Genomic DNA, 22893 nt, shown 5'->3' with positions numbered 1-22893 from the left:
CATTGATGTTTCCATCTCTGTCTCTCCCTCTCCTTTCCTCTCTCTAAAATCAATAAAAATATATATTAAAAAAAAATGTCTCTTACTCCTTTTTATTATCCCTTTCCTGAAATAATTATCATTTCTAAAACTAAATGCATACTGGTTAAAAGTATGGATTCTGGAGCAAGATGGACTGCATAATAGCTCTGTGATCTTGGGCAAAACATTTCTCTCTCTGTGACTCAGTTTTTACATCCACAAAAGGAAGAGAATAGTACCTACCTCGGGAGGTTGTTCTGAGAATTACAGGTATTAATATATGTAAAGCAGTTAGATCAATGCCTGGCACATACTAAATGTTATTTAGGGTTTGCTGTTGTTTTTTTTAATATATTTTTATTGATTTCAGAGAGAGAAAAGGAGAGGGAGAGAGACAGAAACATCAATGATGAGAGTCATTGATTGAGCCCGCAACCCGGGCATGTGCCCTGACTGGGGCATCGAACCCCGATTGCTTGGATCCGAGGCCGACGCTCAACCGCTGAGCCACGCCGGGCCGGGTGGATTTGCTGTTGTTAATGTCATTATTAATTTATTTCTAAACCCTTGAGTTGCCTTTTTAAAAATATTTTGATGGTATCAGTGCTTGGGGTGAGAATGGGAACACACTTTTTCTAAAAGAGCCTAAAACTAACTAATTTCCTTATATTCCTTCATCACAAACACTGGACATATAACATCTTTTTGCAGGATGAGAACGCAGGAAGTGTTTACAGAGAAAGGAAGCAAGAAAAGAACTGGAACTATGACCATAGGATAGTTCAACATTCATAACAAAAGTGGCGTAAACAAAAAGATTACATGTTCCTGAAGGTAAGACCGAGATGCCTGTTTCCTCTGTCGATAATGTATCAAGCGAGACAAATGACAATGTTGGATTTGGTCCTAGAGGCTGAGCCAGACATGACAAATAAGGTTAAGGCTGGGGCAGAGCTCACATTTACAGCTATGTCACATATCTAAGTACTTTAAATGTCAACAGGATTTACATATGGTGACAATGCATTTTAGAAAGATAGGACTGTCAGGAAACAAGGTTCAGTGAAGGAAACTAACTAGCATAAATTGTGAGTTAACTAAGAAACTCCAGAAATTGGAGGTCAGGCACAGGTTACCTTCTCAAAGCATTATTTAAAAAGTTAACATAAAATGCACTATTTTGCCATCTGCAGGAGTCATACAATTTAAGGGATATTTTGAAAATATATTATCACAGGTGTCTTAGGAAACATCCTAGTTCTACCATGGTGACAGAAAGCAATTCTACGGGAGAACCAGAGCAATTCAGAGCTTGATACAAGTGTAACTGACCTAAAAGAGAATGTAAACTGGGTCATATGTGTGCTTATAAGAAATCATTAGGATTATATTCAGCTATAAATAACAGGAACCTGATTCATTTTTCTTACGGTACAGGAAGTGCAGAAGAGGACTTCCAGGGCTGGTACAGCTGCTCAAAGGTATAAACAAAGGCCCACACTCCTTCCAAACTCCTAACCCACCATCTTTAGCATGTAAGCATTATCCTCAAGGTCATAAGATGTTTGTACCATATCCTGCCTAGAATAAATGGGTAAGAGGAGAGCAAAAAGCAAGTATTTGCTGAATCTTTTTAAAAATCATCTTTATCAATTTTATCAATAATCTTTCTAAAGACCCTACCCAGTAGACTTCCACTTCTCAGTAAATTACATGGCAAGGGAGCCTTGGATGTGAATATTTTTGACTGTACTCATAGTTGTTCTCGACAAAATCAGTCAGAAAGGGAATTCTGGTAATGACTGGAGAGAAACAAGCAATCAATGCCACAAAACAGGGCATTATAGAGTCTAGAAACAGGACAATGTTCCTCTGATTCTGTCCAGGAAAGGAGATACCAACCAGCCCACTGACATGAGTTGGATAGAGCAGCTTTCCTAGATACTGGAATCTGCCATTGAGATTATCTAACTCCATGTTCCAAAGCACCTAATAGTCATTTGCCCACCTACATAAGCTTTGCTACAGTGGACAGAGTGCACTGGGCCAGCCAATGCCTTTATCCTAACATTTATATTTTTTATTGTAAGTGAAGTAGCTTTCTACTTCACCACCTACCCACTTGTGGATTTAAGTTTCCTCCCTCAGTCCCTGAGGACCTGGGGAACTCTGAATCCACTATCAAAATCAATCTCTCTTAGTTCTCTAGTTTGCCTGAAATAGTTTTATACTTTAAAATTATTTTACATGAGGTTGGAGACATATTTTATATGACTTGACAAAATATATTAAACTCTGAAGTTGCTGTTTACTTATTTTGACATCTTTCCTAGACTAACACCTAAATACACAAAATGTGGTTTGTTTTTTTAAATATATCTTTACTGATTTCAAAGAGAGAGGGGAGAGAGATAGAAACATCAATGATGAGACAGTCATTGATCAGCTGCCTCCTGCATGTCCCACACAGGGGATCGAGACCACACCCGATCATGTGCCCTGACGGGGATTCGAACCATGATTTCCTGGATCATAGGTTGACGCTCAACTGCTGAGCCATGCCCAGCCTGGCACAAAATGTGGTTCTTATCATGACCATCAACTAAGGAAGACTACCCAATTGAGAACAGGAAGGTTTGACTTAGGAATTGGCTAAGTTTAATACTAACTCTTTACATTCTAGGCAAGTCATATATATATTGGCTGGAAGCACTTTCTGATAATATGTATTTGCTGGTGGGTCTATTTATTTTATTTTATTTTGTGACCCTCCTCAATATGCCCAATTTGGAATTTCCCTTGAAACATACCACATCAACAAGGCACAAAGTGAACAGGCATGGGGGAAAGAGCTTCTCTAGGTATATACAATCCTTCAAATGCCCTTATCTAATGTCGAGTGACTGTACCAGATGATAAAAACTACTATCTGATAAGCACCTACTTATTCGATAAGTACCAGGTGCCTTATATGTTTTACCTTATTTAATATGTGTAGCCCTGAAATAAAGCTATTATTAGTTCTAGATTAGAAATGAGAAAACTGAGGCTTGGAGAGAATAAGCAACTTGCTAAAGGCACACAATTGAAAGTGGCACAGAACAGATATACACACGGTCTCTCTGCTGCCAATACCTGAACTCTTTCCACTACATCACTGTGCCTCCCTGCACTTCTCTTTCTAGTGTTATAAGCCTGAGCTTTCAGCCGAGGAATCTTTGAATTTCTGAGGTGGAATAGACATTAGAGTTCGCATGGTACAAAACAATAAAACCAATATTGTTCAAGAAAGACAGTGGTACTTACCTCAGAGCTACTTGACTCCCAATCAAGTGTGTGTCTTATACCAAGGTCCCCCCAGCCCCTTTTTTACTTCTGTTGAATGTCAGCTACCTACAAAGGCAACATCACTATTCCATAGCTATGCAACTGCAATTATGAGCCTTAGCAATGAGACGAGCAAGAAAATGAGATGACTTGAGGTGACAGAGGTGATAGAGACAGTCTGTCATCAATTTAGTAGAAAAGACTCTATACACTTATGCATTCAAGGCATCGTGAACTGAGTTGCCTTTAGATCCAAGCTAATTCACTGTGCAGTTTTCTAATTTCTACAACTCTCCCTCATGGTGTATAGATGTGCTGCTCTGCACAAACATCAGATTCTGCAGTTTGACCACACAACTGACAATGGGGAAAGAAGCTAACTCAGGATTAAACAGCTACAGGCTTGAAAGTACTTCTGAGAGATTTCACAGCACAGGAGGAAGGGCCCACTTTTCTATTAGGAATAGCTAACCCATAATTTTCAAAAAGGGCAAGTAAGTGTCACAGAAAGATAACATTAATTTTTAAAGAGCAAAAAAAAACCTACTCACCCACCTCTATTATTGCAAATATCCAATGAGTACAATAATTTATATAAATGTACTGATATGTTTCAGATGAGAGAAAGGGAGTAGAAATGGTGACAGAAAATCTGAAGGGAAGAAAGAAAAAGAGAAAGACTAGAAAGCAAAGAAGCAGAGTTGTAAAGAGAAAAGAGGAGAGGAAAAGCAAGGACCTGTTACATGGTGAAAGGGAGCAAAAGAGGAAAGACAATAAAAAAACTTAGGAGAGGGGCCAAGGGAGAAAGCAGGTAAGATACAGAGAGAGGGAGAGGGGCAGAGCACAAAGGCAGAGAGAGATGATTCTGATGTGAGTGTAGCAGTTATTGGTAAACCATTATCACTCCTTCTCTATGTCACTTGATACGAGGGCGCCAATGTCATCAATAACCAGTCCTATTTGAAACACTCATGAGCTCTCATATAGTTTCAAAGAACCCTCTAATCAATAAATTTAATTTATTTTGTTTTAAAAATAAACTTTTATTTTCCTCAGGAGAGCTAAGTCAGCATTAAAAGAGAACCTGGGTTTTCAAGGTTTACTTTGGAACCTTGGAGTTCCCATAACTTCCTTTCTGTGGCATTCAAAGCACTCTAACTACCTGAGCTTTGTTTTTTGAGTGATCCGTGCTACCTTAAACCACAAACCAAAATTTCTACTGATCCTTCCACACACCCCCAAATCCAACTGTTGCAGTTGATTTCTACAGGGGATCAAATAAAGAAGAAAACTGTATAGCTTTAGAGAACCACACATTTTAGAAATAACTAGTTAACCCATAAGCACAGCATTCAACCCGTCAGAAGCTCTGCCTTCAATAAGATGGGCATGGCAGGTGACCATGACAAAAATTACTCTCAGATACATAACTGACACCAACATGAGATCATGTCATAGGGAATTTCCTGAGAATGAAGAATAATTTAAAAACAAAACATCATTCCTGTGTTTGAACAGTCAGTATGGGATCTTCATGTTTGAAAATTTAATTCCAATTGCTGAAAATGTGTTTTTAATACTTCTTTGCCTGAGGTTGATTAAAATTACACACTTTGGTTATTTTATAAATGACTCTAAAATTGGGGGGAGGTGGACTAATCACTGAAATGTTTCTTGAAGTCAAAATATTTAGATAAATGAATTTCCTATTTTATATGTGTGTTATGTCATCACCCAGACACAGCCTAAATCACTTCTCTCTGTTCAGGTTGAACATACTCATCCAAACAAATACATTCTGCCGTTCTCCTTTTCCTGACAGAGTGTAGAGCCAATCATTTTTTCTATTTCTGTATGACATAAAGAATTTTAAATTAAAAAAAAAACTTTATATTTTTGTGTGAGAATACATACAACCTTTTTAAAAAATATATCTTTATTGGTTTCAGACAGAGGAAGGGAGAGGGAGAGAGAGAGATAGAAACATCAATGATGAGAGTTGTCATTGATCGGCTGCCTCCCGCACACCCCCTGCTGGGGATCGCACCCCCAACCCAGCCATGTACCCTGACCGGGAATCGAACCTCAGTCTCCTGGATCCTAGGTCAATGCTCAACTGCTGAGCCATACCTGGCCAGGCTATACAACTTTTTTTAATGCCAATGTTCAAAAAGTACTGGTCACTCAATTTATGTTTTTTCAAATGTAAATAAATTGAAATAAAGGGGTCAGAGCATCAGCAAATATTTGTGAAGATTAAAGACATAATAAATAGGTGTCACAATAGCATCTGAAATAATTGGAAGAATAATTATAGCTTAATATGCAATATATGCTATATAATTGATAACTGAACAGTCACTATGGGATCTTCATATTTGAAGATTCAATTCTAATTGCTGAAAAGGTGTTTTTAATACTTCGTCACCTGAGGTTGATTAGATTAATATCATACACTTTGGTTATTTTATAAATGATTCTAAAATTGGGGGGAGGTGGACTAATCACTCAAATGTTTCTTGAAATCAAAATATTTAGATAAATGCATTTCCTACTTTATATGTGTGTTATGTCATCACTCAGACACAGCCTAAACCACTTCCCAGATCATTCTATAAACTTGACCAGTTCTAGAGAGAAAAAAGCAAGACAGATTTTAGATATTCCTTTTGAATAAAACTAATTTATGAAAAAAGTTGAAAGTCAATAGTATATTCACTTTAAAATCTTATTAAAATACCTATCACCTACTCTTTAAAGATGAAAAAAAAATTTTGAATAAGACAGTTCTGTAAAAATTATACTTGTAGGATTAAATAACTTTCTTATTTTAGTCTTTAACATTTTAATGAAAATAAAAATGTTTAAAAGAAAGATTCATAAAAATTGGAGGGAAATATTCTAATTAAATAATTTCTTGTAATGTAGTGTGGTGAATGAAGTAAGAATATCTGCGTAAATAAGTTGTTTTCGATAATTCTAAAGACCTGATTTTTTTATTTTTTATTTTTTATTTTTTTTAGTTAATGGCTGGAATTGAAACACACAAGAAATATAAATTAAAGCAACATTTATATGATTTAAGAAACAATCTAAACCACTTCAGTGAAATGTGTTTGAACTAAATGGTAGAAAGTGAGATGAAATACATGACAAGTAGAGCAAAATGCTTCAAAACGCTCAATTTTCACAGTCATACACAAGAATCACACAGCTGCAGTTCACTTATAAATTGTGTCTGACAAATGATTCGGAGAGTTTAAATATACTGATCCTTGCATCTGAGACATAAAAAGGATAAATAACCACACATCTGATCAACAGTTACCTTTGCAATAGCAGATGACTTTAATTCAAGTATTAAAATCAATTATTTGAAGGGAATTTAATCTGGAGTATATTACCAAAGATTATGTCTGACTTACATTATTTCTGTATTTGAAAGGTCATTATACTGCACTGCCTTTGAACAGCGATTTTTAAGTAACAACCAGTTGATTCCAGAACATATGTATGTATAATAGTAATACTGGCAATTGTTACAACAAAGTGCCCTAAATACTTTATCCTGATTACATCTTTTTTTCAGGTAAATGTTCAGTTTTAGCAGTAGGAACTGATTTTCCCACCCACCCCACAATATGATTAAATAAGTAATGGGATGGAAATGTAGCATGAAAGAACTATCGGTAGTGATATGGGATTTACAAAATACAAAAATCCCCTTTTAAAAGCATCATGTCGTATCACAAATTCATTTCTGCTTAAAGAAGAGTTTTTCCCCTCAATTAATATTTTAGAGCATATTTTGCACTATAATAGAACATTCCCCCACCTTATGCCACCATAAGAACAGAGATTCTAGTCACCTGAAATTTATATAATGTTATTAGCCAATGTAACCTCAATTTAAAAATTTATTTTTTAAAAATTCAGATAAATTGTCTCACCAAAGTTCAAGCACTTTGTGCAGACTCATATATCCATGCTTGGCTTTCATATATGTTTTTTTCCTAAGGTCTGACCTCTCCTTCTGATGGTCACTGAGTAAAGCCAATCTTGTGAGTTGATGGGTCCTTACTAACACGATTTCAGTGGTATCTAGTCTTTCTATCCCAAAATGATGCCAAAATTCTTTTAAACAAAAAGGAAAAAACATCTTTCCACAGTTGTAATTGAAACTGTAGGAGAATTTAATATTGACAAATATTGACATAGTCGCTATAAATTAAATGGGGGGAGGGGCTGGAAACAACAACAAAAAAAGATACCTGACAGGTAGGGGTGAGAAAGAGGAATTAGCCTGGGAAAGGAAAGCAGACACCAACTCAGCATTTGATTGTTTCACAATACAGCCCTAATTCCTAGGAAAAGGAGCAGTGAATCACCAGGCATCACTGGGAAAGAGAATGGCTACCTGACTGCCCCATCTACATTTCCATTTCCTGTTTTCCCATCATTTGCAACTTTCTACCAAAAAAAAAAAGAATTTGCAGGTTTGGGCCTGGAAACCATGTTGTGGGAAATGACAATATTTTTGGATTTGTGCAAAAAAAGGAAATTCTACAAAAATATTCTGACCCTGAGACCTTTCTTTTTAATTCAGTAGGATGTTATATGAGACCTCTTTTTGCTGAGCTTCTGCACTGTGGTGGTGTGGTGGGCTCATGAAAAGACACCACAGTTTGTTGCAACTAACAATGCCATCTCAAGAGTCAGAGACAACAGAGTTTAAAAGATATAGGAAGATAACAACAGGGGTACCGAATGACACCCCTTAATTAAGAGATGAGAACTAGTAGAAGTAAAAATGCACTGTTTACAGAGTTGCCAAAACTGCAAATAGGTGTACACACTACTTAACATTGGAAATATGTAGCAATTCTGTTAGACAAGCTTCAAATTCTTCAGTATTATATTTTTGGTTTTGTTTTTTTCAAAAGATTTTCAATATAAACCTCTAATAAATATGACATACAGAGAGCCATAATGTTGAACCACTCATACCAGACTGATATTTGCCTTTCCATTTCACATTCCAAGCTCTGTCACACAGCACAAGTGTCAGAGGGTAGCTGACATAGTCTCATTTACAGTGATGTTCTGTGTTGGGTATCGCTGAACATACCACCTCTATCTCTATGCATTCTTTTAGGTAAAAAAGAGACAGCCATGAGCTGCACCCAAACAAGATTCCTCCTAATGCTGAGTTCAATGTTAATAGATAAGAATGATTTTTTTTCTACAGACTGCTATGTTTTAAAGATTTAGAAGGTTAGAAATGAAGCCTCATGCTAATATTTTACTGGTTTCTTAGCTTTAAAAATTTTTGGCCGAATGACCTATTTTGTTTTCATATAAAAGGAAATCAACCACAAAGGTATGTTAGGTTAAATTTTAAGCAGTTATCAGCAGCTCAATTCTTAAAAGATACTATCTAATTAATTTTTAAAAGTCTAAGAGAAAAAGAGATACATGTAAGCACTGTTTCATTTTTAAACATTTCTTCTACCTGTAGAACATTTTACAAGGAAAAACTCTTACTGAAGATCTGTTGCTATTGTAGCCAGTTTCAAAATCTAAATATTGATAAAATAGATAACAGGAATTTTATATCTGACATTAAATATTCTCAAACCTTATCATAATTTGATCTTCTTAAACTTACATAATAAAATTTCTCTACCTTTTCTGGTAGTGGACAAGAGGTACAAATCAAGACTTTCCCCCCAATGTCCAACTTGAAGTATTACACTTTGTTCTTACTCTATATTATCCATCCCTTTTCAAATTTAAGGCTGTGATTATGGTCAGACTTAGGGTGACTTACATTTGCTAGATTTATCGCAAAAGCAAGTACTATATCATATTTTGATATTTTTAAGTTTTCTATGCAGGCACCTTACAAAGGATGTAAAAAACAGGGGAAAACACACACAGAAAAAGGCTTTGTATTATCACATGGTCTTCCATCACTACCTGACAATCATACCTGTTAGCCCAGCCTTGGCTCAGTTCCCTACCACTCTCACTTAGAGCTACTAACAGGCAAGCACCTTTGCTAAGGGTTACACGGAGTGACCCGCTCAATCAGCCCTTGGGTTAGGTCTGGGTTGCCATCTTGGCTGGTCTTTACACTTAAACAGTCTTATGACCCCACAAAAACACTAGATTGCTCTTAGGAAAAGAATGTAATATGCCTTTTTATTAAAGAAGAGACTACTACAGAAAATTAATCTTCCAAAGTCTAAAATTCCACCAAATTAAACTGCTTTACAGATGAGGCTGCCACTATGCCACAAGAAAGTTGTAAAAGCACTCATTTAAATCTTTAGGAAGCATTTATTTAGGCTTAACATTTTAAAGTAGATACAAAGGGTTTTTTAAAAAAAAAAAAGAAAAGGATTCTTCATTTTTATATGCATGGTTATCTGAAATGCCTGCTGGTCCGTGGATTGTCTCCTGCTATGTAAATAACTGTTAGCCTACAAGAGGTAGAAACTGTAGTGTGAGGTTACTAGACAATAGTTTCTATTTGGTTAGGTATAAGAATTTTTGCCTTGAACTTCTTATTAAGTAGTGCCTGTCATGGCTTAAATGCTCCATGGAAGTGAAATATTAAGAAGTTCCAGCAGAAATACAGAAAACAGACAATGCCTTTTTATTTTCCCACAAACTAGATTTACTAGTTTAAAACATTAAAAATACATGCACCACATAAAATTGTATTTCTTGGAGCTAAATTTTATTTCTTCATTAATATTTAATTTTGATGAAGGACTCCATAATGGTCCCTTTTTAAAAGATATCTTTAAATTATAAGGACCTTCCAGCCCCTACCTGGAATTTAAAGCTGTGCAAATAAAAGACGAAGTCATTAATAAATATCACAGAGAGCATTCTAAATATAAACAGCACGTTTAAAGTGACAGAGGAAGCAGGAAAAGCATCAATTACTGACATTTAAACACTTTTAAAAGAATAGAGAGCTGGGAGCAGCCGCTACCTCCGGGGGCTGCTGGATACTGAATGAAACGAGAGGGACCCCCGGCCGCGGAGCAGCGGGAACTTTGCAGCGGGCTGGCGACCGCGCCGGGCGGCAGAGGACCCGGCGCGTCAACCTGTCACCAGACCGTCCGAAAAGCGCGGTGCCAGCCCCGGCGTCATCCGGGACCCTTCCGGGGGAACCGGGCGCAAGACAAAGGTCTGGAATTCAAGTACCGAGGTTGAGGAAACAAGGTGCGCGGGTTCATTCAGAGGGTCCGCTGCACGAACAAGGGGTGAGGGGCAAAGACCCGACCCCGAGAAGGCTCAGGCATTTCTTACAAGTACCAGCTCCTCGCGAAGCGACAGACGCGTGAGGGGAGTGTGGTGTGTGGGAAGGTAGTTAATAAACCCCAACTCGCGGCTCGATTCTCACTAACTTTGTTCTGTGTCCCTCCACAGGGCGCAATGTTGAGGGGAGGGTTGGTTCTGTTTAAAGAGCCCCTCGAAAAAAGGAGAAGAAAACGCTGCTCCGCGGGCGCACCGGCCGGGTGGCGAGCGCGGAGATGCCGCGGTACCTACCATGGTATTCCTGTCCCGGTACGTAGTAGGTTGGGTTGCCCGCAATGTGCAGGGAAATGAGCACCTCGCCTTGCTCCCCGTCCCCTTCCAGCTCCCCGTGGTGGGTGCACAGGAAAAAGAAGGGCGAGAAGCGGGGGTAGTAGCCCACCGCCGCGCGCGCCCTCAGCGTCGCCCCCAGCACCAGCGCCAGGAGGAAAGTCCGCGCGGCCCAGCGACTGCGCTCCATGCCGCCGCGCGCGCCGAGCGCCGCTCGCTCATGCAGTTTTGGAGACGCCGGGACGGGAAGCCGCGCGGAGGGAAGGCGAGAAGGCGGCGGACCGGAGCACAGCGAGCTCGGGAGCGGAGCCCCGCAGGGAAGTTCGGCGGGAGACCGCGGCTCCCAAAGTTTCTTTGGGCCGCGCTTGAGCGGGGCCGGGGCTGCGGGCGCTGAGAGCGCGTCGTCCAAGCCACTGCGCGCCGCAGCTGCCGCCGCCTCTGCGCAACGCCCCTCGGCCAGTCCCGGGAAAGCGCCCGCCCCCCTCCACACCTTCTTAAAGCCCCGGGCGCGGAGTCCCCCCCGCCGCCGCGCGAGTCCCGGCTGCTCCTCCGCCCCGAGCGCCGCCCCCCGCGCGCCCGCCAGCCCCCGCCCTCTCGAGCTCCCTGGCCCGCACCTCGCGCGGTGCGGGGCGCAGCCTCCCGGGTGCGGCGCTTGAACCCAGGTCGCACCCGGAAGGGCTGCTGAGGGGCGCGAGCCGACGGGGTCGGAGGGCGCTGTCGGGGGTCACGGGGCCCGCGAATCTGCCGTGAGGGACCGAAATGCCTGGGAGGGAGCCTCCTGCCTAGCTGTCGAGGAGCAAAAGGAGGAGCTCGTCCGCTACGGCCCTCAGATTTCCCTCTTTTTCCTGAGGGGAGGCGCGGGGGAAGGAGAGAGGCGGTGGGGACCGGAGCTGGCTCAGGCTTCTTTGTCTGCGCCGGCTGCGCCCCGCGCCCCTCGGGGCTCGGTCGCCTCGGAGCCCGCACTTGTTCTGGGGATCGCCCGCGGCCCCGAACCGCCGGGGGCCCCTACGCTCCCCTCCCATGCGGGCCCCGAGTCCGTCCCGCTGCCCCCCACCTGCTCCTCGCTGCAGCCCCAGATCCTCATCTGTAGCCGGATTTAATATGAGATTAAGCGAGAGTGGAATTGGCAGCCTCGAGTGGTGCCTGGAAATGGTGGTTTGCGCTGCTCGGCGCGGGGAATTGTGCGGCAGGAGGGGCTGGCGCGGCTGAGCCCCGACAGGCGCTCTTCGCTGGACTGTTCTGTTTTCATTGCCGCTGGTTCTTCAAGCGAGATGGTTGTAATTTTTTAAATCAGTGTTTATTTTCTTTCAATGTCAGTTACGACCAACGTCCCTGAAACGGGGGAAGGGGAAAACGTTCTGGGGAGGTGCTGGCAGCGGCGATTGAATCGGGTGGTAATGAGCTACTGCACATAAGACTGCGGGGAAGTGAAATAAAAGGCATGTTTTCAACCGAGGACGGCTGGCGGGAGCCCTGCGGCATCCGGAGATGGGGAGTGGGGTTGCCAGGTTTTAATGCCTGTCCCCACCCACCCTTGGCTTTCCACCAAACCCAGATAAACCCGCACGTACAATAATGAATAGATTATAAAATTGGAAGGGATGGTGGCTTTGGCTACATTTGTAGGGGGCGGGGCTGGGCGTTGAAAGGCAGGGTCCAGGGAGGAAACCTCTGTAGTCATTTAGTTACAAAAGAAATTGTTTTTTCCCTCTTACCCAGCCTGAGTTCAAGCAGGTAGAAAGAGCGCACTTCTAGCTGCCTTTAAAATCCCTAAGGGCTCAACTGCTGTGTGTGTGTGTGTGTGTGTGTGTGTGTATTTGATGTAATAATTGTTACCACTGCAGCTCTGTGATGGGTGCAGGCTATATGAGCTGTAGGTAAGTTACCTCATTGAATCCTCAAACCACGCAGAGGGGCAAAAATTATCCCCATTTCACAAGGGAGGAAACAGAAATGTTAATTTGCCCCGTGTCAGTAACAAAGGCTGTAGGCAAGGCAGCCTGGCTGCTGGCTCCAAGGCCTCTCACCTAGGACTGCCCTGAAACCATCTGCAACCCTAGTTAGAAGGGAAGCTACCACCACCACCTATTCCAGGCAGGCAGTGTTGCCCCAAACAGAATTACAAGAAACTCACCCACAGCTGGCAAGACTATTACCACATCTTCCTGTCCAGTTATGTGAATATAGCCTAAGACAAAATGAATCACTTCTAGAAAGAATCCAGAACTATTGAACATTTTTATTTCTTTAATTTTTATTGAATTTATTGAAGTGACATTGGTTAATAAAATTATACAGGTTTCAAGTGTCCAGCTCTATAATACATCATCTGTATATTACATCGTGCATTCACCACAGAAAGTCAAGTCTCCTTCCATCATCATTTATCCCCCCTTTACTCCTCACTATTAAACATTTTTAGTTAACACTTTAAAAATGTTTACTATGTGCTAAGCACTACATATATTCTTAATCTTCATAACAGCCCTATACTATTGATATCTGCATTTTACATATAATGAAACTCATTCAAGATCACACAGCTAAATGAGAGAGCTATGACTTGAACAGCCTGATTCCAGAGTCCCAGCACTTAACCCCAGAAAACGCCTCTAAGGAATGCATGTTGATGTTGTTAGAGAGATGGGAAGAGAACTATTCTTTATCTAATGTCAGATTACCTCACTTAGTCCTAATATTAGCCTGTGAAGTAGGAATAATTATCCTCATTCTTTAGAAGGGAAAGTTGAGATTCATAAAAGTTGAGCAATTTATCAAGGGCACTCAGTAAGAAGAGAAGCTTGGTATCAAATCCAGTCATGCTTGATCCCGAGTTGCTGCTAAAATCATCTTTAGTAATACTAATACGTGGTTCAGAACATAACAAGCACTTAATTACCAGAAGGTCCGAAATCCCCATGAGGTCCCCCTCTTTCCACCCTATGACAGGTACTCTCTTGTGCATCACTCACCACGGCTTTCTGAACATTTCATTTGTGACCAAGTTTATTTTCAATCTTCGCCTTTTTTGTGCTTCCTTAACTTTTTACAACATTGCTATGTGCATTCAGGTGACTTTTATACTCTTATCCACTCAAGCTCCAACCTCTGACTACAGCCCCATGGTTATTCATTAACAGGCACAGAGACTGTTTAAATAATGCCCTTAGTGGTGTTGAGCTGCTTAAGAAGAGAGTAGATGTACACTCCACTTAGTAGTCCTTTAGACGGGACTGTGTCACACATCTCTGAGACTTTCTTGGTTGAATCCAGTTCAGCTAGTTATTGTTAATACTTTTTAATAATCTTAAAAATAAATCAGGAAAATATGTAAGATGGTTATAGAAGCACCTTAAACATTAGGAATAGCATCATCCTAATAGAGCATTTTACTTTAAGTCACACAATAAAATGGTATCCAAAACTTCCAGTTTCCCAGCTCGTGTGCTAAACCTTAGATCTTACTTCTAGTTAGAGGGCCATAATAAACATCAAGAATATTTGTCTGACAACAATAACAACAAAACAAAACATACACACTGTCTAATGAAGAAAAACATGGTCTTCTGAGAGGTTAGGTCTTCTCTATTTCATAAAAAATAATAATATTTGTCTGCTCCACAAAAATCTGTAAAACTAAATGGGAAACTAGAGAAGTGCTTTTCAAGAAAAATTGGTTTATATTAAGTAAAATCTGCAAAAAAAAATATTGTGTCAGGGGTGAGAAATGAGTAAATCTGTGGGAAAAGGAGTTTAAAATGGGATGATTTCTTTATAATTAAAAGAGTTTTGAAGTAGTAATTAGTGTACCCAAAAAATGACACGTAACCATCCTTAGACTATAAATCCTTTCCTGAGATAAGAAATTATTTACCAGTGTTAAATTTGAATAATCATAGCACAATGGAAATTAAATATGATATATAATATCAGAATATATATATATATATATCAGATCCACAACTTTCAAAACATTCGGAGATGATGAATCTAAATGAAATACAAAAAAAGACATTGAATTACATTTAAAAGTTGTAAAAGCTCACACATTATCTGCCTTTCATTGATTTTTTGAACCAAAGTATCAAATGTTTTGATACATATGGGAAAATGAATTGCTATTCTTTTTTAAATTTTATATACTTTCTGTTTGACATTTATATGGTAAATTATGTAAGTATAAATATGGCGAGGGTGAACAAACTGAAATCAATCAACTCTTTAGGCTCCAAAGTGGTAATAAAAGGCCAAATAAGAGAAAACCCTTCTTTACATAGCAGTTAGTAAACATATAAAACATGATACAATCTGAAGAAATTGAGGATCTTAAGTAAAAAAAGGTAAGCTAAGTCTTTAGGGACTGAAACTGCACTGGGAAAGGTGGGATATTTGAGGACTGGCTCTGATATGCTCCTCCTGCCAGAACATGTTGCTTAATGCATTCCCAAATTAAAGTATTGAGATGAGAGAAGCCCTAGGTCAATAAAAAGTCATTTATATCATAAAATTTCTGAAAAAGGACCCAATTTCTTAACACTAAAAATCCTTTTTCTAAGCTGCTTTGTCTCCAGGCATTTGCAAATGTTGTTTCCTCTCTCTGGAATGCCCTTCCCATTTCTTGTGTCTTAACTGCATACCTTCCCCTCCCCCACCTTACTCCTCACTAGAATTCTATCAACTCATCCTCCACGTTTCTATTTACATGTTTTTACCTCTAAGAGACCTTTCCTGACCAACAATCCCCCTTCCTAAATTAGGTTCTCTAGACCTGCATTGTCCATTATGGTAGGCCCTAACCTACAAATTGAAATTAAATAATATTTAAAATTAAGTCCTTTAGTCACACTAGGCACATTTCAAGTATTTGATAGCCACATGTGGCAAGTATTTACTATATTGGTCAGAGCACTTATAGACTGCGATGATTAATTTTAAGTGTCAACTTGACTGGCCTAAGAGATGCCCAGATAGATGGTAAAACATTATTTCTGAGTGTCTGTTAGGGTGTTTATGGAAGAGATTAGCATTTCAGTTGGTAAACTGACTAAAGCAGATGGCCTTCTCCAATGTCTGTGGGCATCATCCAATTCTTAGAGGCCAAAATAGAACAAAAAAGTAGAGGAAGGGAAAATTTACCCTCTCTGATTGAGCTGAGACATCTATCTTCCCCTGCCCTCAGACGTATGCACTCCTGGTTCTTAAGATTTTGGACTCAGATCAGGACTCATACTATCAGGCCTTCAATTCAGACCAAATCATGCCACTGGCTTCCTACGTTTTCCAGCTTACAGATGGCAGATCGTGGAACTTCTTGGCCTCTATAACCACGTGAGCCAATTCCTATAATAAATAAATATATATATTTATATCCTATTGTTGGGGGTGGCAAGAATGGCACCAGGTGTTAGACCAGTGGGGTCAGGCCTGACTTGGGTTCAGCAACCTCAGCACTTGAGTCTAGCTAGGAAAGAATTCAGAGCTAAGACTCAAACTATAAGAGAACATTTATTTGGAAAATCACAGAGGTAGAAGAAGTGGGCTTAGGAAACAAGTTATAGATGCAAAGAAAGGGCCCTTGGAGCTTAGAAGTGAGGAAGGCAAAGGTGATGCACTTGGGGGGATTGGGAGGGGGAGGGAGAAGGGAAGGGCTAGGGGGTGCTCTGGGGAGAGAAAGGGCTGGGTCCTCTGTCCTAAGAGTTTTAAGGGTGGAGGTTTTAGGAGAGGTCCCAGGGGAAGATCGCAACAGAATATTCAGCAGCTTTCCAGGTGTCTTCTTTCAGGGCCTGGGTCTCCACTGATTGATTGGCTGGCACCAGGGCAGGGGGTCATTATTCAATGCAGCTGGTCCTGAGGTCAGCCTTGACTGTGGTGTTGATTGTTTGGTTTTCCTAGTTTTCTGGGCCTGGAGCTGAAATACAACTGAGGCCTAGATGTTATCTTTAGGGAGGAAAGGTCAAGGAGTCCAAACCGTATGATCAGCCACACGTTAGGGAAGGAAAGGTCACCCTGGGGACAAGATCCCACCCTACAATTTTCCTTTGTTAGGCACCCAGGGCTTTCTGCCCTGGTGACCTTCCAGTACCTGGCCAATCTCCCTTGCTCTGCTCATATCTGCCTAACTGCCTATGCCCACCACACTATTAGTTACATGTATGTAGCCTATTCATATTTTTCCTCTGGAGAATGCTGACTAATACATAGGTTATTTCCATCAGTGCAGACAGGTTTATTGGACAACATTAATCTATATTGAATGGATGAGTGAATGCTCAGTCACTAACACATTTATTCAATATTTACCAAATACCTCCTACATGCCAAATTACTAGATGCATTGGACATAGCGGTGAATAGGTGAATAAAGCTAATACAGGGCCTACCCTCACGTGGTTTACAATCTATAGTGTTGGGGATAGAACAGGAAACATTACAATAAAGAAAATAATTTCTGCCACTGGTAACTGTTATGAAGAAATGAAAGAGGATGATGTGATAGAGAGTGTCTAGGGCAGGGAGGATCCGTTAGATTAAGGGGTCAGGGAAAACAACTCTGGAAGAGTAAAATGGGGGCTGAACTTCATGAACAAGGAAGAGCCCACCACGTGAGCATGTAGGAGAATAGCCATCCTGTCAGAGCATACAGCTAGTATGAAGGTCCTAGAGCAGGACCACACTTGGGAGGTTCGAGGCTCAGGAAGGGCAGCACCAGAATGGATGTGCAGTATGAGATGAGGCCAGAGAAGCAGGAAGGGCAGATCACATCAATATGATGTAGAGATTGGGTCAGGGAGAAACATGATCTAAATAAATTAATTAAGGAATAGAATGTATAGGAGTGCCCAAAAAGTTTTGAGAAAAGAATTTCTAATAAGTTTTCGCAGGGTTCAAATAAATACCTAGCACATTATTTTAATGTAATTGTCTCCATCCAGCACCATTTCTATTACAATATAGCAAAGGTACATTCATTCACTTACTCAGCAAATATTAATTGAACAACTATTAAACTGTGTTAGACATTGGAAAAATGGTGGTGAACAAAACAGATACAACTCCTTCTCCATAAAGCTTACATTTCAGTGGGAAAGACAGATATCAACATCAATTACTAAAATCAGCGATGAAGTTATCAAACTGATGCATGCTCAAAGGGAGTTATCAAAGTGATGCATACATTCTTTATTTAAAGGATGGCAAGAAAAAAAGAGAACAGTGGAAGCTTAACTGAGGAAGAGGTTAAGACCTATGAGTAGTTAGTTTGGTAAATGTCCTGAGGAGAGGAGGGAAAAGTATTTTGGGCCAAAGCACCTGCACGTAAGACGGAGCCTACATGGAAAGGAAAGCAGCTGATTCGAGGCCTGAAAGAATGTCAGTGCTGCTGGAGTAAAGAACAGCAAGGGAGGCTGCCCTGATGAGCTCCTAGCATTGGCAGTGGACAGACGGGGCGGGACCCCGTCAGCCACAGCAAGGATTTTGGTCTTTTTCCTGAAAGCAATGGTGAAGCATGGAAGGGATTTTAAGCAGGGACATGTGGCATGGTCATATTTGTATGTTTGGAAGATTATCTTGGTTGCAGTGCATTGGAGAGCAGTGAAAGTAGATGCAAGGAAAGGGTTAGGATGTGGTACAAGTAGCTCAGGTCAGAGATGATGGTCTGGAGAGGAGATAAAGAGAAGAGAATGGAACTGAGAATACTAAGAGAGAGAACTACAGGAATGGGTGATAGATTAGATCATTTACTGGACAAAGGCTAAGGGGAGAGAGAAGTGTTAAAGATGACTTTCAGGCTTTTGCAGCTTGTTGACTGTTGCTGTTGGGTAAACTTTTTAAAAATACTTTTTATTAAGTAAACTTCTTAATGAAATGTAAACATGCACAAAAAGGTGAATGCATCGTAAATATCAACTTCAATGCATTTTTATAAACGGAATACCCCATGTGAAGAGCATCTAGAGAGCATTAGGCAGAAATACCTGTGGACAGTCCTACCCAGTTTGGCTCAGTGGTTAGAGCATCGACCCTTGGACTGAAAGGTCTCAGGTTCTATTACAGTCAAAGGCACATGCCTCACTTGCAGGCTTGATCCCTGGCCCAGGGCTCAGTGTGTGCAGGAGGCAACCCATTGATGTGTCTCTCTCACATTGATGATTCTCTCTCTCTCTCTCTCTCTCTCCCATCACTCTCTCTGAAAAGCAGTGGGAAAAATATCCTCAGGTGAGGATTAAAAAAAAAATACCTGTGACCTCCATGAGCCATCACTCCTCCCAAGGTATGGAATGGATTTCAAGCAGGGACATAACATGTCTCTAGGATGGTTAATTTTGCCTGTTTTTAAACTTTATCTAAATGGAATTATACAATATATATGATTTTATGTCTGGCTTCATTGGCTCAACATAATGTTTGTAAGAATTATCCATGTTGTTGCATGTAGCAATAGTTCATTCTTATTACCATATTATATATGAGATGATTATAATTTGCTTATCTGTTAATGGAAATTCTGACTATTTTCCGTTTGGGACAAATATAAAAAATGTGGTAAAAAATACTCTTGTGCATGTCTTTTGGTGAACATATGCATACATTTCAGTTAGGAGAGTGAGGGTTGGATCATGGGGGGATTACTTTTAAAGCACTGTCAAACTTGTGAGATATAAAATGATATCTTAAGAGGTCAAAATGAAGTGAACACAGAAATCCAGAGATAAGCCCAACCCACTCAGGACTCTGGGACATCTGCCCATTTCAATAGACCTTGAACTTCTATTCCAATGGCAATGTAGGATGTGGGAACAGGTGATAAAGCTTAGGGCCTGTCCAAGGTGGGAAGAATGATAGGATAGTGCTATTCTAAGTGGAGTTTGTAGAGATGTCTATAAATTATCTGTTACTAGTCCAGAGATATGAATAGAAATTGAAAGTAAGTGTTTAGAAACTTTTATAGTAATGTTATAGTACAGTGCCATCCAAGTAGCATTCCATTTTTCTAGTAACTCATTTTGGTTGTATTTTACAATAGTATCTATAATATATCGCAAACAAGTAGTTTGTGAAGCACTGTGATAGGAAACACATGAATAAATATTGACCTATCATCAATAGCTAGACTCTCAATGAAAAGGTGAAAGAGAAAAAAAAATTTCCTCATTTGTCTCAATATTGGCATAGAGTAGAGATAGATGGCAGGGGAATTATCTCAACAAAATTTGAAACCACAATCTGGTTCTTAAGAGTTTGTTATCCAAATTATACTTCTGTTTGATTCAGAAAAACCTCTAGCCAGGAATTAATATTAAAATGGTCCTAGATTGAAAGTGCTCCCAGGCATCAGGCAGAAACAACTTCAAATTGTCCCTAGGAAGGAAAAAAAATAATAACAACAAGTCAGGCTTCAAAGAATTATGACAGATGCATTGAACATATGTTCATAATCAAAAATCACTAATACTGTGAGAAAACAGAACCCAATGAGTCAATAGAAACATGAGAGAACCAGAATCAGACCCACGAAGACTTCACATATTGCAGTTATCAGATTTGAAATACAAGATGTATATATTTAATAAATTTAGAAAAATGAAATAATAGAAAAAGGGACCATCAAGAATGACCAGGCATTCTCACAATGAAAAATATAATTTAGAACTTTAAGGAGAGAGACATGTGTTTCTGACAGTATGGCCTAGTATACATTCTTGGAGGCCCTCTTCCTATAAAACAACTAGATCCAGCATAAAACATATTTTTCTTGCATTATTGGGCTTATAAAAAGTAAAGGAAATTGCTAAGAGACCAAGACATTTTAAAAAGGAACCAACCATGAGGGGAAGCCAGAACATGTGCAGTGAGCACATATAAATGTGGGTTCCCAATTATATTGGAAACTCAATATATCAGCAGGTGGTACTGCAGATCAAAAGAGGAAAAAATGGACTTTTCAATAAATGTGCTGAGACTATTGGTTATCCATATGGAGAATAATAAAATTGGACCTCTGCCTCCTAACTAAAGCCACAGGTTTAAGTACAGGGCGTTTCACTTGCATGAGCCTCTTCCAGGGCCCAGGTAGGGGTGAGGGACTAGAAATGGGTTTACATGGTCATATTTTTGTAAAATGTAAGAAGTAAGATATTTTGACCATATTGGTTAAGATCACTGTCCCTTTCTATTCTCACTACCTCTTCATCACATTTCTCTTTGTGTAAACTGTCACTGGAGCAGCCGTGAGCACTTTGAGGGGTATGTATAAGGGAAGTCACCACATTTGTGTATAGTTGGGTATATTTATGTGGTTTACAGTCAGTGTTTGTTCACTTAAGTTACTGCTAGCTTCTGTTTCAGTAAAGAGTGACTTCCAGAAATATTTTTGCTGTCCATTTTGCGGACCTAACTGGAGTCATGATATGTAGGTTCCAATTAGAGGTTATATCATAGACTGTGTCCTATGGCCCCTGGCACTAGAAATATGTGGATAGTGGAAGGGTAACAAGGTTTGAAATGTATGGAGCCAGAAGTTAGTCTGTGGAAAATTATTCTAATCATAAGATGTTTCAAAAATTCTCCTGTTAGAAATACATGAAATAATGCAGAGTTTACAATGATGATATATTTTTTATAGGATCACCTGAAATGTAATTTAATTTAACTTGATTTTCTATATTCGAGGGGCACAAACCTGTAGTACCACTACAAATAAATACACCTATGAGTGAAATCTCATGTTTCAAAATTTCCAGTCGATTAAGTCACATATTTAGTGTGTCTGATGCCCTCACTCTGACAGTTTGATGGTTCCAGAAAAAAACAGTACACAAACTTGTCACCAGTGCAGTAAAATGGCCTAAAGAATTAAGTGTTCCAGTGACAAATCTAAACATATTAATCAGTATAATTAGATATGTAGTATTAGCATGAGTAATTTGACGATAATTGCATTTGACAGCTTTTGGTGTGACTTAAAATTAATTTTGTTTTTCATAATTACTGATTATACCAATATCCAAATAGGGTGAGGAATAAGTATTCTAAGGAGTGTTAAAAACATAAAACAAAATTTTAAAAAATGATGTAAAGTTTTGAAATGTCAAAAACTACCTCATAACAACAGAACCCAAAACTCTGATAGTCAATGTCATTAAGACAAAGAAAAGAATTAAGATAGCCAAGAATATACAGGGGTGTGCACAAGGAGGTTTACAGTTCTGAGTACACGAAACAGAGTTTATTCTTGTATTATAATCATAACCTGCATGTCTTTTTCTATATGAATAACTGTAAACCTACCTTGACCCACCCCTGTATAGATGAGAAAAATAGAAGAGATAATGAAAATTATGAGAATTAGCGCCCTCCCAAACATTAAATACAGATGACAAGATGAAAATAATAAAGAAAAATACAGTTTATATGATCAATAGAATATACATGAAAGTCTGAAGCAGCTTCAGTTTGACAAATTTATTGCATATAAATCCAACTAACTCTAACTCACATATTGATTAAAGTAGTTTTTATGTCACGAGTGATTCAATTACCTACATGGAAAAATATAAAATGATACTACTCAGAGCAGCACAACAACACAAGAACAAAATATGCCCTCTAGGAATAAGTTAAAACAAAAATGTGAAATTATGTACAGACAAAATTATAAAACAATTTTTCCAGTTACCTAACTCCTAGTTAACGGTAGGACCATAATTCAAATATAAACAGAATGTTCCCTAGCAACTAACCACTACACTATTCTGTCTTGAATCAAAGAAGGGAAATACCAGTGTCTTATACCAGATGACAAAATGCTGGAAAGCAAATTAAACAAAGATACTACTTCATAACTACTAGATTGTCAAAAGTTAAAATCTGACAATAGCAAGTATTGGTGAGGCTATGAATTGACAAGAACTCTTACACGTTGCTGCTGGAATATAAGTTGTTGCA

General features: G+C 39.5%; 2 protein-coding genes across 3 annotated transcripts in view; both read right to left on the bottom strand.

Moving 5' to 3' along the window:
• Window positions 1-11448, bottom strand: part of RELN (reelin) — a 484957-nt gene extending 473509 nt beyond the window's left edge. For both annotated transcript variants that reach the window (XM_081147442.1, XM_081147441.1), the window contains exon 1: window positions 10915-11448. In XM_081147442.1, coding sequence (XP_081003568.1) covers window positions 10915-11140 — 226 coding nt within the window. In that variant the 5' untranslated portion in view covers window positions 11141-11448. The remainder of the gene's footprint in view (window positions 1-10914) is intronic.
• A 5372-nt stretch (window positions 11449-16820) lies between these two features.
• ORC5 (origin recognition complex subunit 5) overlaps window positions 16821-22893 on the bottom strand; it is a 216152-nt gene continuing 210079 nt past the window's right edge. The window contains exon 15 of the mRNA XM_081147838.1: window positions 16821-16869. Within this exon, the coding sequence (XP_081003964.1) occupies window positions 16839-16869 (31 nt within the window). The 3' untranslated portion in view covers window positions 16821-16838. The remainder of the gene's footprint in view (window positions 16870-22893) is intronic.

Source organism: Miniopterus schreibersii, assembly GCF_964146895.1.
Source record: "Miniopterus schreibersii genome assembly, chromosome: 9".
Taxonomy (NCBI): Eukaryota; Metazoa; Chordata; class Mammalia; order Chiroptera; family Miniopteridae; genus Miniopterus; species Miniopterus schreibersii.
Note: the sequence above shows the minus strand (reverse complement) of the source record. Positions and strands in the feature narration are given on the sequence as shown.